General features: G+C 41.9%; 2 protein-coding genes and 1 long non-coding RNA gene across 11 annotated transcripts in view; 2 read left to right on the top strand and 1 right to left on the bottom strand.

The window, feature by feature from the left end:
• Window positions 1–5363, top strand: part of FAM219A (family with sequence similarity 219 member A) — a 99988-nt gene extending 94625 nt beyond the window's left edge. For 4 of the 6 annotated variants that reach the window (XM_072606419.1, XM_072606435.1, XM_072606393.1 and 1 more), the window contains 2 exons: window positions 1036–1090; window positions 1564–5363. In XM_072606419.1, coding sequence (XP_072462520.1) covers window positions 1036–1090; window positions 1564–1722 — 214 coding nt within the window. In that variant the 3' untranslated portion in view covers window positions 1723–5363. The remainder of the gene's footprint in view (window positions 1–1035; window positions 1091–1563) is intronic. The other 2 variants (XM_072606427.1, XM_072606402.1) reach the window with 1 other exon arrangement.
• The window catches only part of LOC140502152 (uncharacterized), a 68779-nt gene that overhangs the window by 1849 nt on the left and 51527 nt on the right, over window positions 1–15403 (bottom strand). For both annotated transcript variants that reach the window (XR_011966546.1, XR_011966547.1), the window contains one exon: window positions 1034–1164. This is a non-coding gene — a long non-coding RNA (uncharacterized lncRNA). The remainder of the gene's footprint in view (window positions 1–1033; window positions 1165–15403) is intronic.
• SPMIP6 (sperm microtubule inner protein 6) overlaps window positions 7651–15403 on the top strand; it is a 50064-nt gene continuing 42311 nt past the window's right edge. For 2 of the 3 annotated variants that reach the window (XM_072606367.1, XM_072606358.1), the window contains exon 1: window positions 7651–7938. In XM_072606367.1, coding sequence (XP_072462468.1) covers window positions 7804–7938 — 135 coding nt within the window. In that variant the 5' untranslated portion in view covers window positions 7651–7803. The remainder of the gene's footprint in view (window positions 7939–15403) is intronic. The other variant, XM_072606376.1, reaches the window with a different exon arrangement.

The following is a 15403-nucleotide window of genomic DNA, read 5'->3' as shown; positions in this document are numbered from 1 at the left end:
AAAGGGAGGACTTGCCTAGAAAATAAAAAAGAAGTAGGGGAGCAGAACAGAAATTTAAAAAGGGACACAACCAGGGTAATGTTTGGTACTATCATGTTAAATTTAATAGAAACATTTTTAAAAACACAGACTATCTAATACTCACAGTCTTGTACACAGTCCTCTCTGTACTTTGTATATTAAAGTGTTCATCTTTTGTTAATGTTAAGTTCAAAAATTTTAATTAAAAAAAAGCAAAAAATAAAAAAGGGAGAATTTAGATTAATACCAGTAAAGGGAAGGAGGTTGGAAAAGAGAGTAAGAAGAGAGATGCTTCGTGAGTCCTATTTGGGGGGTATGATTGAATGGACTCACAAAATGAGCTCAGAGTTCATTTAAGATGGTCCTAAACCATTGTAATGGGGGTATAAGGAGAGGGAAGGCCAGGAGGTGGGCTCTTCTTACCCGCCTCCCATCCTTTCCTCAGATTCCCCCACCCTCAAGGGAAAGGATTCTTCGTAGGATCGTAGATATATTTAAGGATTTCAATTCAGAAGGGACCTTAGAGATTTTTCAAACCAATGCCTTCATTTTACAGATGAAGAAACTGAGGCCCATTTAGGTAAAAGGGAAGTCACAGAGGTCAGCATGTTGTAGTTGAAAGAGCACTGGATGGAGAGAGATGACCTGGATTCAGATTCTGGGTCTGTTACTTAAGCACCTCACTTCACCTCTCTAGGCCTGTTTTCTCATATGTAAAAATGAGGTTATCTCTAAATCTAAACTAAGATTTGATAGTTTCTGACTTCACAACCAGTGTTCTTCCCATTAAACAATCCAGCCTCTATAAAACTATTTCTGTTGAAGGGGAGTTAGGCCTTGGCACTGAGAATCCAAATTAATTTCAGGGATAGTCCATTAACTAGTGAAAATTCATCCACAGCCCTAGTTCAGGGACAATGTTTAGTCCTCACCCCCCCCCCCCCCAAAGAAGTGAGACTGAGGACCCAGACTTTGAAATCATCAATGATCTTTTCTTCTTATCTGTACTTACAGTGATGATGACTTTGATATGTCCAGATATTCCTCCTCGGGCTATTCCTCAGCAGAGGTGAGTCATGGGAATGTCTGGAGGTTTTTCACCATGAAGAAAGACTTGTACCTGCCTGCAGCTTCTCCTTGGTGCTAAAAATAGTGGAGCAGAGACTGAAATAGGGTTACAACCTGGGAGGTATATATGGTGGAGTGTCTGAGACATAGGAGTGGAACTGAGATATAGGAAGAGAAGACAAGAAATAGCATCCTAGGCCAAGAGGCAGGAGTAGAATCTTAAAGGATAGGACTTTAGAGATGGGGGTGGGGGAGGGATAAAAGATAAGAGGGTATTTGGGTGGTAGAAATAGAACCTGGAAGGTAGGAGGGTCAGGCCTCAGAGATAGGGGGAGGGGCCTAGGAAGGAGAAGAGATGGGTTTTGCTTGGTGGAGGATAGAGCCTACAGGTTAATTTCTGGGGCTAATTAGGACTGTAGGCCTGCTTGCCCCCACCTTCACCCCAGGTTTGACCGCCCTCCCCTTTGCCTACAGCAGATCAACCAAGACTTGAACATCCAGCTGCTGAAGGATGGTTACCGGTTAGATGAGATCCCTGATGACGAGGACCTCGACCTCATCCCCCCTAAATCTGTGAACCCCACGTGCATGTGCTGCCAGGCCACTTCTTCTACTGCCTGCCACATCCAGTAACGGCCAGCATGGGCCAGGACAGGGGCAGAGCGGGGAGGAGGCACATCTGGCGCCCATTCCCTCCCTAGTTCCCATTTGGGGCCTTGGTCCTGGCCGTAGCCACTGGCCAACTTCTTAACAGCCATTGCTTCCTCCTATGGTAGGACGTGTACCTCTGTGTTCATGAAGCCGGGAGAAACCAAAATGAGATTTCACTGGGGGGGTGGGGGGAGGGTGATAGGGGCTCTTTGTTCATTGATTTGTTTAAAGGGGACTCAGCCAGCTTCCCCTTCTCCCTAAAACCACCACCACCTCCATTGGCTTCCCAGCCATGATTGTCTCCAGCAGATAAACTGGCCAAAAGTCTAGGGAAAGCAGGAGAGGGAGATGGGAGAAGAAGAGATACCAGGGGTTAGTGAGGGCTGAAAGGGGATTGACAAGGGAAGCAGCTTGCAGCTCTGGCCTCCATTGGCCTAGGGTAAGTCAATCTGTGTTTCATTCAGAAGAGAGCTCTTCCAGATTGTCCTCAGGCCAAGCCATGACCCAGTCTGATGTCCCAGGATGTCTCAGGCTCAAAGTCTTTCCCCCAGAGGTCCTTGGAGATTGCCCCATGATGATCTGCTACAGAAATAGAACACCTGGCAGCTGAAGGACACCCCAAAGACTCCTCCTGGAATGGCTCAACAAGGCCAGCTCCAAGACTACTCAGCCTAACCCGGCCTGACTGACCCTGGCTCAGCCTCAAGATGTGAACTGTGGGAACTTGTTATCTTTCCTGGCCCTGGCTTGTCTTCCTCCTGCCTTCTGACCTACACACTGATTTTTAGATTTTTTCAATGTTTAGTCTCCATCTCCCCTCCCTTTCTGTTCTGTCCAAGTCAGGCACAGTTTCTGGGCTTTGTTTCCCATCATTTTTCTAGGGGACATAAGGGTAGAAGGGAGCCCTCCCATCTCCATCACCAGGGGAGCAGCTTCATGTTTTGCTGTCATCCTCTGTCTCTCTCCCTCTCCTTCTCTGTCACCTACCATCTGTGTGTTTTCCTCTCCTTTCTGTGGAGGGACAAAGGAGCAGCAGTGTACATGAGATCAGGACCAAGGTGGGAGTGAGGACAAACTCCTGCCTGCCTAGTTCTGTTAGTGCCCTTGTGGGTTTTAGGGGTGGTGGTGAATCGAGGGAGCTGCCTCTGGCTCAGCCTCACCCCACTCCTCCCCTTTTCTCCATCAAGCCTTTGTGGGGAGCTGGAAGCAGGAAAAGAGAGGGAGTTACTAATGTCAGTCCCCTCCCTACTCTGTGGTTAGCTAGAGCTGAGCCCCACCAGGCCTGCCTGTCTCCCTTGCCCTATGGTTCTGCCTTTCCCAGTAGGCCAGGATTTCCTTTGGGTCTGCAGTACAGGGACTGCCTCTTAACCTGCTCTCCCCTACCCACACAGCTAGGTTCCTTCCCACAATCACTCATGAGTGAACTGAACTTGCTGCTCGGGAAATCATCACCTTTGTCCACGTCCTCCCCTTCATGAGGCTCCAAGGAGGTTGCATAGAATAAGCATCTTCAGGGAAGTGTGTGTGTGTGTGTGGGGGGGTTATATGTGTACACATGTAGGTGTCTGTCATTATATGTCTTTGGGCATAGCAGTAGTATGTGTGTATCTAGTTCTAAGAATGTGTGTGTGCGTGTGAGAGAGAGTGAATATATGTGTGTGTGTCTGTACAAGTGTGTGTAGGGACATGCACATCTGTGCTACTACTGGTATTGGATTAGAAGGGTCAGAGTGGGAATCGGGCCCTAATAGCACCATAAAAGGCAAAAAAAATCCTGGACCCTTTTTCCTGAGAGTTCTGGATCCTGAATTTGCCTCCCCTTATTAGGGAAGGAAAGAACATGATCCCAAATGCCAAGGGATGCTCTTAGTTTCAGGATGGGCAGTGACCTCAAAGGCTGATCAAGTACAAGGGAAAAGTGTTTGCTTACTGGCACTGGCCTAGCTCTCTGGAGCTATGTATTTGGTAAAAACAAAAAGGTATTTGGGGAAGGACAGTCCAGAGGGTCCCTGCCTTTAAGGCTGGGAGGTAGAAGAAGCAGGATCAAAGTGGACCAGACCAAGCCAAGTTTTGGTCTTCTCTGTCCCAGCCTGGGATGGGCCAACCCTGGAAAAGTTGATTTGTGAAACAGTCTGCAGGACCTTCCCCAGACATAAGCCCAGCAAGGCTTCCCTCCCTGCCTACCCTCTAGCCTATCTTTGTGTGCCCAGCCTCAGCCTTCCCACCTCTTATGTGGGATTGGGGTTATAGACTAGCCCAAAATTTCTCAAGCTTAGTTACCAAGGGAAGAGGATCTCCCTGTCCTGATAGGTAGAGGGGAAAGGAGTGCTTTCCCCCTCAGTCCTTCATATGGTACCACATACAGGTATAGTCACTCATTAGTTGAACTGTCTCTCCCTCTGCCCCAACACAATTATGTACATATGTATGTATATGTATATACATATAGTTATGTATGCCTGTAGATCTCCAGCCACACTCAGTGTCCAAGAACCATTTAATGTCCCCAGAGAGGCCAGATGTGACTCTGAAAGAGTGGAGAGGTTACCACCCTCTCCACTACTGTTTGCTGGCTCCTCAGAAACACCTTCCTGACCCTTAGGGTGATGGGGGTAAGTGGGCAGCCATGTAAGTTGTAGCTCCCCATCTTCCTCCAGTGACCACCCCCATCCAGTGTACGGCAATGGTGGCATTGGTGCCTATGGGAGATGAGAGGCCCAGACACAAGCAGATCTGCAAATCCTTGGGGCAGAAATAGGACTCCCATCCAAGGTTGGGACTGGCTTATTCTTCTCCCCCATTCATGTGTAAGAAGTCTTCTGACCCCCAGAAATAGTGGTCTTCCCACCCCTAAGACCTAGACTGCCCTGTTTCAACTACTAAGACCTCCTTTCTTCCCTTAGATCCCTGCTCTACAGTCAGCCCCATGAACCTACCTGTCTTCTTGCATCTTCCCTCTCAGGTGGACCCTATAACTTCACTTCTGACTAGGGATTGTACCATCACCAGTCAGTAGGGCTTAATTCCTTAGAATGCAGACAGGATGCCTGTGTTTTGATGTGGGTTGGACTGATGAGCTTTGTGCTTGCCCTCCCTGGATCCCTGTAGGATAAGGAGAAGGAATCAAGGAAATGAGGAAGTTTTTTGTGGAGGTGGTGGTGGTACCTGCTCATCTCACTGCTGGGAGCCAAGGTATTCTGCCCTCTGTGTCTGGCCCCCAGGCTGGGAGAGGGAGGGAGGGAGGGAGGGAAGCAGGAGCCTCTAGGCCACTTCATGAGGTTTGGAAGAATCAAGCTTTCTGTACAGCTCCCCCTCTCCCATGATATGACCCCTTCCTGCCAGCTCGCCTCCCTTCTTCCCTCTGACCCTGTCCTTGTAGGTACTTGCCTTAACCTTGCTGGTCCCCAGCCCTGCCCCTGGCCCTCAGCCCAGGCCTCCTGACTATGGGTTCTCTTCCTTTGGAGTGTCAGTTACTCTGCATTAATTTATTTAAAAGGTGTGTTTTTTGGAGACATGAGACATGTATAATATTTTTTTAACATTTCCATCGCAGTATTTATCATCGTTCCTGGTTGTGTGTCGTGTAACACAATTAATGATATTAAAAAGCATAATATGAACAAGCCTGCCCATGTCTCCCTGGTTCCCTGGTGAGGGGTTGGTGGGGGAGACACCTGGGGAAGTGTGGTTAGGATGTAGGATACCTGGGTTCTAGATTCTTCTCCCTTAGACTATGACTCAGGGCATGGCCTGATCTTACAGAGAGCCTTGAGTCTCCTTGGCTAGCCAGCAACGTTCATAACCTCAACCTAGCCCCACATTGAGGAAGGGACATAAGGAAACTTTTATATAGTGTTTCAGGCTACTACACTAAGGTCTCATCCTCACAATCCTGGAAGGTAGGTGCTATTATTATCCCCATTTTACAGATGAAGGAACTGAGACAGAGGTTAAGCCATTTGCCCAGGATCACACAACTAGTAAATGTCTGAGACTAGATTTGAACTCGTCTTCCAGACATCAGGCCCAGTGCTCTGTCCACTGTACCACCTGGCTGTCTCTAAAAGGAGCCAGGCTTTTCAAGTCAATGTGCATTTGTTAACTATTTATAATTCAGAGTTGGTGAGAGGGGAGGAAGGGGGAAAGGCTAAACCTCTGATTACATGGTGTAAAGAACTCTCGGTGACAAAACACTGTACCAGTACAGATAAGCAACCAGCATCCTGAGGCAGGATCACAGCCATTAGAGCTGAAAGACACTTAAGCCAGGTTGTCCTGACTTTGTACTTGTCCTCCTGGGTCCCTGTTGGACAAGGAGAAAGAATCAAGGAAATGAAAGTTCTTTGTGGAGGTGGTGGTGGTATCTACCCATCTCACCGCTGGGAGATGACAGTCTGCCTGTACAAGGCATTGTACAAATGTATATACAGAATGACTACAAAGGGAGGGGACTGACACTCTGAGAGGGATGCTCTGCTCTCAGCTCTCTTGTTCCTTCTGTTGACCTGAAAACTTGGTTAAAGAAAAGGCAACAGGCTAAATGAATACATTTTATGATTTAATTAATTAATCAATTCCCTATTAAAGAAAATGGTAACATAATACATTGTGGAGCCAGAAAGAAGTCCTGGCTACCCAGTACAGAAATCTTCTGGCTTATATACATACTGCCGTGAGAAAGGAGTTCTCTTAGATAAACACACTGTAAACAAAGTAGCATCAGTTGAGTTTTATGATCCCAAGCTATGGGCATCTTCTTTCCATAGCATGCCTTTGTGATTCAAGATAAGGAAAAGTCCCATCACCCAGATTACAGACATCCTGTCCTAAGCAGGCCTTTGAAGTTGTTTATCTTAACGGAGTTGACAAAGCTGAAGTTACAACCCAAGGTGTCTGTGTTTTACTCATCACTAGGATGCTAGAAGAAGGGTCTGGTAAGGAAGTCCCATTTGCTTGACATCAAAAGGCATCCTCTAAACAAAGGAGACTATTAGGTCCAGGCTCTTCTTAATTCAAAATCTAAAGTTTATATCAAAGGATTGTCAAGGTCCAGATTCTTCAAACTCTGGCCTTTACCAAAATCTAGAGTTTATATAAAAAAAGGATTATCACTTCCTACTTGGGCTGCCCAGCCCCCTTGTTCCTCCTCCTGGTCTCAGTGAGGGAAAATTGATATGTCTGGAACATCAAAAACTGTCCAGTCAGCCGTCAAGAAGGCTCTTCAGGGATCCACTCTCTGTAACCCCAATGGTCTCTACGACAGGGAAGCTTCCTTAAGCTCAGGAAGCTCACTGCCTTTCTGGGATCCCTAAGGTTCTGGGTTCAGGCTTTATCCTTCAGAGGCTGAAGAACAAACCTGCATCTTGGAAATACACTTAGGGTTGGCTGCTCATCTCAGCTGTATCATTGACTGTGTTCCCTTGGGCAAGTCACTTCTCATCTTTCAATTTTCTCGTCCAGAAAATGGGAACAGGGAAAGCAAGCAATTTTATTAGACGATATACCAATCCTCTTCACCTTTGAGACTGTGAGCCTATGAGAAATCTTAATGAAGGAGAAGAGGGGAAAGAGAATAACTGGTTGGATTGGGGGGGTTGTTGATCTAGAGACAGTATGGCATAGTTGAGAGGACGCTGGACCTTACAGACAAGAACGTCTTAGTTCACATCCTCAGATACTTACTAGCTCTGTGACCCTGGGCAAAATCATTTATGCTCAGTTTCCCCATCTAAAAAATGAAGAAATTGGATTCCATGGTCCCCAGGATCCCTTGCAGCTCTAACCTATGACCTCCTGGGACCCATCTGTTAACCCTAATGGGGAGGGAGGGAGCTGGTCTGCAATGATGTCACAATAGGCAACTCTGGGATCAGTGGGGAGCAGGGTGGGGGGATGGGGATAGGAGGGTGTCTGTGGGGGGGGGCCCAAGAGGGGAGATGGATCACAGCAGCCCAACACCACCTATAGACAAGTGGTACATATCCTCGGGAACAGGGTACTTCCAGATGCTCAGCCAGCAACTCTGGAAGGCACTACCCACTAAGGTGGTGCCTGGATTCCACCATGTTCCTCTTTGCTCATAAGACCAAGACTCCTATAAGTACCTACACTGATTCCTACAGACCCCCAGCTTCCATTAAACAAGACTATAAGGACCCACCACTGTGGGCATGGGAAGAAAACAAGTTTGTAACCCAGGTGAGTAGAGGAATAAAAATGGGAATGAAGAAGGGAAACATAGAGTGGTGTGGGAAGGAGACATGATGAGACATCACGAGAGCCATTTGTGAAAGAGTGTGATGGTGGATGAGTGTATTTGTGACAACACACAAGCCTCTGTATGTGTGTATGTATGTATGTCAGTGACTGCATGAGATGAAATGTTTGCCACTTGTGTATGTCTCTGGGATTGGAAGATTAGACTCATGAGTCTCTGAGGTGTCAACTCCAAGATTCTATGGTTCTGTTATATGTAGTATGTGTGTGTGTGACCATGGTTGGATCTGTGTGTCTCTATATAGGAGTGTACATATTTGTGAAAGCCTTCGTATGTATGAAACCAATCACCCACTCTTGTTTAAGAGAAAGAGAACAGGCTGGAATCTCCTATAATCAGCAGGGTGGCTGAGGGGGGGTGAGGGTGAGAGGAGGTCATTCAAGGCAACCCGCTGAGACCACACAAGGTACCTATGAGATTTCATAGTCTTTAATTGTCCTGTAGGGATTAGATTTTGTCTCTCAAGTAAGGAATTAGATCAAAGGGCAGAGATTCCCTAACCCTTAGAACTTCCCCTTCCCTTATCTCTCTTTAATAAATGCGCTTCACCACTTTCAAATGACTTATGTCCTTGATTTTAACTTGACCCCATAGGCTAATCTAGGCAAGAATTATCTTTACTTGATAATTTGGGAGAATGAGACTGAGAAGTAAAATGATTTTCCCAAGGCTACATAGAATAGTGGGAAATAGCTAGGGTTGGAACCCAAGTATCTTCTCATAGCTACTTCCCCAACACACTGTTTCTAGGTAATGACTCCAGCAGGGTTCAGGCTGGGAAGCTGTAATCTGGACTCTCTGAGATCAGGGATGCGGATTTCTCTCATCTCACTGGAATTATTCCAAAGACTCAGTCACCATCACCACCACCATGATTTCTGAAATAGTTATTATCGCAGTTATCAGTATCAATGAAGGGGAAATGAGACTTGGATCAGAGACCCATTTTTGTCTGTCTTTGTTCTACAACAGAATTGTCCTCACTCTTCCTGACTGAGGTGGCTATTTATTTTGAGCATAGAGGCATAGGAATATGGGATTCAACTCTGGTCACTGATATTCCAGGAGTTGAATGATAATGCTACAGTGGAATTACAGAGCTAGTCCATCCATAGGGCCCCTATTATAGGCAAACAACTAAACAACTAGCTTGTAAACAAGTTAAATATTTTTTTGCTACTGCTCTCTTAGGGGTCAATTTATCAGTGCCCCTGATACTAGTGGGTCAGGATTACCCATCATCCAAATAAAGCAGGTCAGGCTCCTTTCTTTTTCCCTTTCTGCTTTTGCCTTCCCTCCGGGACCCATTTCTACAATTCTTTATTTTCTGCTGTTAAATTCTTTCCAATATTTAGCCTCATTCCCTTTTACTCTATCCCTGAAGGAAGAGAGGTCATGCATGAAGTATAAAATGACAAGATTGAGAGAATTAACTGAATCTACAACTTGGCTATAAGTTTTTGAACCTTGATGAGGAAACTCAGGATATGGAGAGAGAAGGTAGAAGTCACCAAGAAGGGAAATATTGGCTTGATAGAGGCCGGGTTCAAAGATCAAGGGGCATCTAGGTAAGGAGATTCCCATCTCCCTGACAGAGACAAGTGACAGGATGAGAAAGAAACCAAGCTTTCTCCTCTCAGGAAGCCCCCAGTGTGAAAGGTAAAGATAATTAGCCAATAGATTGAGGCAGTGTGGTAGAGGAAAAGAACCCCAGAGCCAGAGGCCCTGCCCTGTGTCTCAGTCCTAGCTCTTTCACTTAATAGCTTTGCCATCTTAGGCCCTTTCCATTCTCTGGGTTTGTTTCTTCCTCTGTAAAATGAGGGATGATGGGAATTGAAAGATGGATGGGGAGGGGAACTTTGTGAATATCAAACAAGAATATCAGTTCATTTTGCTTAATTGTTTTAATAAAGGAAGATGGGGTGGGGTTGGGGCAAGAGGGAACAGTATTAGAATGTGATTCTGGTATTTTGAAAAAATATATCAAAACTAAAATCAAATGAAGGACTCAGACTAGATCAGTGATTTCCAACTTTTTCAAATATGAGAACTCCCTTTAAATACAATCACAAAAAATTCACTAGTTTATATCTGATAGTTGGATTTTTAGCACTTTTTGAATGAGAAAATACATAATGATGATAAAAACTAGTATGAATTCAGTAAGACTTTCTAAATGAATGCCTATTAGTCACAAGAGCATCTACCTACATTTGAAAATTAGTAATACATGTTATGTGATATTATCAGTCTATGGAAGGCTTATTCTTGGATTTGCATAAAGACCCCTTGCATCAACTCCATAGCCACCAAGGGTTCGTGATCCATCAGTTGGAACCCACTAGAGAATCTGAGAATAGAATGATAAGTCCTGCTGGCTCTGGATCCTGTGTTCCGATGATTGAGTAACCATTTTATAAAGACCATGAGACTAGACAATGGGGTGGACACAAAAACCTTAAGATGGTCTAGTTCTGCCTTCAAGGAACTTAAAATTAGGTGAAAAGACAAGATTTTAAATAAAAATGGCAGGCAATATAGGTTTAGATCCAGGTTCAGGGAATTGAGAGTAATGCCTGCAGAAGCTTAGTGGCATCTCTAAGGGCTACATCACCAAGAGCTAGGTTGAGACTGATCAGGAAGCTTGAAGAAGGGGGTAGATTAGGTTAGGGAGAGGGGAGTGGAGGGGAAGGGGCATTTGAGACAGTGGAAAGTGGTGTGAACACAGGTGAAGTAAAGCAGTGAGACGAAATGGGCCTGGTTGGAACAATGGGAGACAATTTGGAACCAGACCATGGAGGTCCTGAAGGGAGAGAGGCTATAGGAGGCCTATGGATGATTTAGAAGTGCAAGGGGAATTTAAAAATCACCTAGCCTCATCTTACAGATGCATATACTGGGGCCCAGTTATACTTGGCTATATATTGGATATATATGTGTATCTACACACACACACACACATGTATGTATACACAACTATACATATATACATATGTGTACATATATATGTGTGTATATATATATATACATATATACATAAACTATCATAGGAACTATACCTAGCACTCTAGTCAGTTCAACTTTTCTTCTATGAAGCTTTACTGAGCTTGTGTTCTTATCTACCAGTAGAGGGAGTAAGTAGGACAGAGGGGTCAAGATTTAGGGAGACATAATGGCTATCTTCCTTCTGGAAGGACTGTCCAGTGGATAAGAGATTAGACTTGTTTTGCTTGATTCCAAAGGGCAGAACTAGGACCAATGTTTAGCAATGAAGTTAAATTTTTTTCTCAATATAAGGAAAAACTGCATAATAGTTAAAGCTGCTCATCAACAGAAAAAGGTTGCCTTGGGTAGGTAGGGGGTAGTAATGAATTTCCTGTTATTAAATCATAGCTAAGTTCCCTCTAAAGGTCAACTCTAAAATTTTATAATGCTGTGCTTCTGCTGTTTATTACAATAATAAATTACGAATCTTAGTAACTCACTAATTAATCTTAGAAAGTTAATGCTGGATGGGATTTTATTTTTTTATTTAATAATATTTTTTCCAATTATGTGTAAAGAAAATGTTCAACATCCATTTTTTGAAAGATTTTGAGTTCCAAGTTTTTCTCCCTCCCCTCCCCTCCCCTCCCCTTCTCCCTCCCCTAGATGGCAAGCAATCTGATAGAGGTTATATATGTGCAGTCACGTAAAACATATTTCCACATTAGTCATGTTGTGAAAGCAGAAACAGAACAAAATGAAAAAATCACCAAAAAAAATGAAAATAGCATGCTTCAAACTGCATTCCTATTCCATCACTTCTTTCTCTGGATGTGGATAGCATTTTCAATCATGAGTCCTTTGGAATTGTCTTGGATCATTGCATTGCCAAGAAGAGCTAAGTCAATCATAACTGATTTGTCTGGGATTTTAGATCATCTCTAAACTAATGGCTTCATTTTACAGATGAGGAAACTGAGGGTCCATAATGGACATGACCAAAGTCATATCTAGTCAGCGGCAGAGTAGGAAGTGATGGCAAGGGGTCCTGAGTAAGGGATTCTTTCTAGCTCTACCAGTCTATGATTCTTTGATTCTGTTCTACTAAGATAATATATGCCAAAACTTTAGCAATGTAATATCTAGCAAGTGTTCAGATGTTATTTACTGCTTTTAATTTAACCCTATTTCCCCTAAGACAAAAGAAAGGTAGGAAAAGGATTGCTGTCTTTCTTCTGTATCCATCTCTAGCCAAGGCTGGGAACAGGTCACTTGGTATGTTGAACCCAAAGGTGCAGTGTTACAATATGAGGCAGTGGATTCACCTCTCTGGGCCACAGAGAAGAAAGCTGTTGATTCCCCTTGATCACCCACTCAGTGCTAGTTGTCTACACAAGCTCCTTCATTCTACGAGTTCTTTCAGAACTTATAGCTCTGGATGCCTTGATGGAGAGTTGCTCATTGCAAGATTTAGTTCCCTAAGGAACCCTGTCCCTGGAGCATTTGGAAATACAGAGTTTGATTCTCCTTTCCCCACATTATGAGTGTCTATATGTTTTGCTCTTGAATCAGGAAATTGATGCTACTGGTATAGGGTAGGTATAGTGTCTTTCATCTTCTGTTAATGGGAGGATCTCCAAAATAGAAACCTGACATTTTGAATTTGCTATTGGGAGCTGATTCTATACTAGTTAAACTGTTGTTGGTGAGTCTGTGGACTGGGATAAATTTAATTTTAAGTCGAGTAGGTCCCCAAGTTCCTATCTGAAGCACTACCCATATGTATCAGTAGAGGGAGTAACACAAAGGAGAAACAGTCATGACAATGGAAGACCTAGGTTTGAGTACTAGCTCCTAATTACCTCAAGCAAATTTACCTCTTTAAATCTTCATTTTCTTTATCTGAAAAATGACAACTTTCTGCAAGTTATCTTTCCCTTTAGAAGTTTTCCATTTTTTTAAAAGAAAGGATAGGTAGATATTCTTGACAAATTGATAACAACATTGTCCAATAATATTATCTGAATTTTCTTTCCATTTAAAAGTATCTTCATTTCTGTAGCTGTTGTAATAGTGTATATTGTTCTTTTGGTTCTGCTTTGTTTATCTGAGTCTTCCTATATTACTTTGAATTCTTCAAATATTCCATTACATGCACTCATTGACATAATATGTTCAACCTGGCCTCAGTCTTAGGGCATACTGTTTGCTTTCACATTTTTGTCATTACGAATAATATTGCTATTAATGATTTACTTCAGGTAAATCTTTTTCACCTTTGCATATTATCTCAATAAGTAGGAGAAAGAAGATAAACACTTTTGTACCTTTTCTTGCATAATTCCCAATTGTTTTCTAAAGTGCTTGGGACTAGTAATGCCTATTTTGCTGAATCCCTGGTCTGTCTATTTGATCAGGGTTCTGGTCTTGGGAAGGATGACAACCTAAATAAAGGTTCAGGGAACTAGAGACTTTTACAAGTGCAGCAAACTGCCATAAACACAACTTCCCAAAATGCCAATCAAATATGCCGATCATAAATGGATCAGTTAAGAATAAATATAAGGGTGTTAGAACTTCTTTCATGTTAGGGGCTAAAGTCAATGGACTCATCAGTCATTCTAACTTTTTCTTTTTAAACCTCCATTTCCTTTCTTCCTTCTGGTGGAAGGATACCTAGTCTAACCAGACTACCGCTGGTCAACATTGAATTGTTCTATCTTTGCCAATTTCATGTGTGTCACATGATAGATACTTCAGAGTTGTTGTTAAAATTTGCAATTCTCTGATTATTCATAATTTGGGGCATTTTTTAAAATGTCTTTTGATAGTTTGCATTTCTTCCTTTGAGAACCATTTGTTTATAGCATTTGTCCTTTGGGAAATAGCTTTTGATCTTATGGATCTGTGTCAAATTTCAATAGATTTTGCATTTTGTACTTTTATCAGAGTAGTTTGTGTAAAAGATCTTTTTTCCTAGTCTTTATCTTTTCTTCTGTTTAGCTGCTTTAATTTTATTTGTTCAAAAGCTTTAAAAAATTTTTTTATTTAATAATTATCTGTTTTGTCTTTTGTAATATTTTCTATGCTGTGATTCATTCTCTATCCACAATTGTGAGATATAACCTTTCATTCTCCCTTAACTTTTTAGTAGTGTGACTTTTTATTCATCTATTTTGAATTTATTTCAATCTATAGTATAAGATGTTGATCCATCTTTGCATTCCTGGCATAATTTCAACTTGGTCAGAATGACTTTTATTTGCCTTTTGACTGAATTTTATTTATGTATTTTTGCATCACTATCAGTGGCAGTAGTCTATAGTTCTTATTCTCTGCTTTCGTTCTCTGATTTCAGAATCTAGAATCTGTTTATCTCATAGGAATGTTGCAGAGTATTTTCTTTCTCTGTTTCTGAAAACAGTTTATGTAGCATAGTTTCAGATGTTATAAAATTTACTTGAAAACCTATCTGAACCTGGAATTGTGCTTTTTTTTTAAATGGGAGTTCATTTATGATGCTCACTTTTCTGAGCTTTTTTTATCTTTCCGGGATTAACTTTTTATGTTATTTGTTTGCAGTTTCTTTTTTACAGTTGTTACTTTTATTTAAGTTTTCATTTTCATTGTCAAATAATTTGGTACAGTAATTTCTAGTATTTATTTGTGTCCCTTCTATTTGTTGTGAATAATCCTTTTCATTTTTTATTCTATTAACTTGGTTTTTCTCTCTTTTATAAAAAAAAGAAGATTAGCTAGTGATTTATAAACTTTGTTAGTCTTTTTTTAAAAAAATAGCTATTTAATTTAATTGTTCGAGTTTTAAAAATATTTTGTTCTATTTATCTCACATTTAAAATTTAAAAATCTCTATACTTGTTTGGGGATTATTAATTGTCAGCCTTCTGGTTTTTTTATTGCATTCTCAAGTCATTAGTCCTTTTTCTCCTTTCTTTATGTGTTCATATATATAAAATTTGCTCTAAGGACTGCTTTAGGCATAACTTATACATTTTAGTTCATTGACTCATTATGATCATACTTTTTCATAATATTAAAAATTATCTAGTGATCTATCTTTGATCTCATTATTTAGCATATCATCATTTAATCTTAATTTAGGATTGCATCTCTTGTTCCCATTTCTTACAATTTCACATTATAATCTATAAATGACATTTAAGATATCTGCTTTCCCATATTTGTCAATTATTTCTTTCTGGCCTAATACATTTCTTTTAAGACACATGGGCACCTGAGCATACATGTATTCTCTGAGATTTCCCTTTAGAAGTCTCCTTAGATATATCAAAACCTTTCCAACATTTTGTTTAAATCTATAATGTCCTTTTTCTTTATTGTCCTATTAGATTTGTCTAGGAACATTAAGGTTATCCAAAA

This window comes from Notamacropus eugenii, chromosome 1, assembly GCF_028372415.1.
Source record: "Notamacropus eugenii isolate mMacEug1 chromosome 1, mMacEug1.pri_v2, whole genome shotgun sequence".
NCBI classification, from domain to species: domain Eukaryota; kingdom Metazoa; phylum Chordata; class Mammalia; order Diprotodontia; family Macropodidae; genus Notamacropus; species Notamacropus eugenii.
The sequence above is the reverse complement of the archived record's forward strand: the minus strand, read 5'-3'. Positions and strand labels throughout refer to the sequence as shown.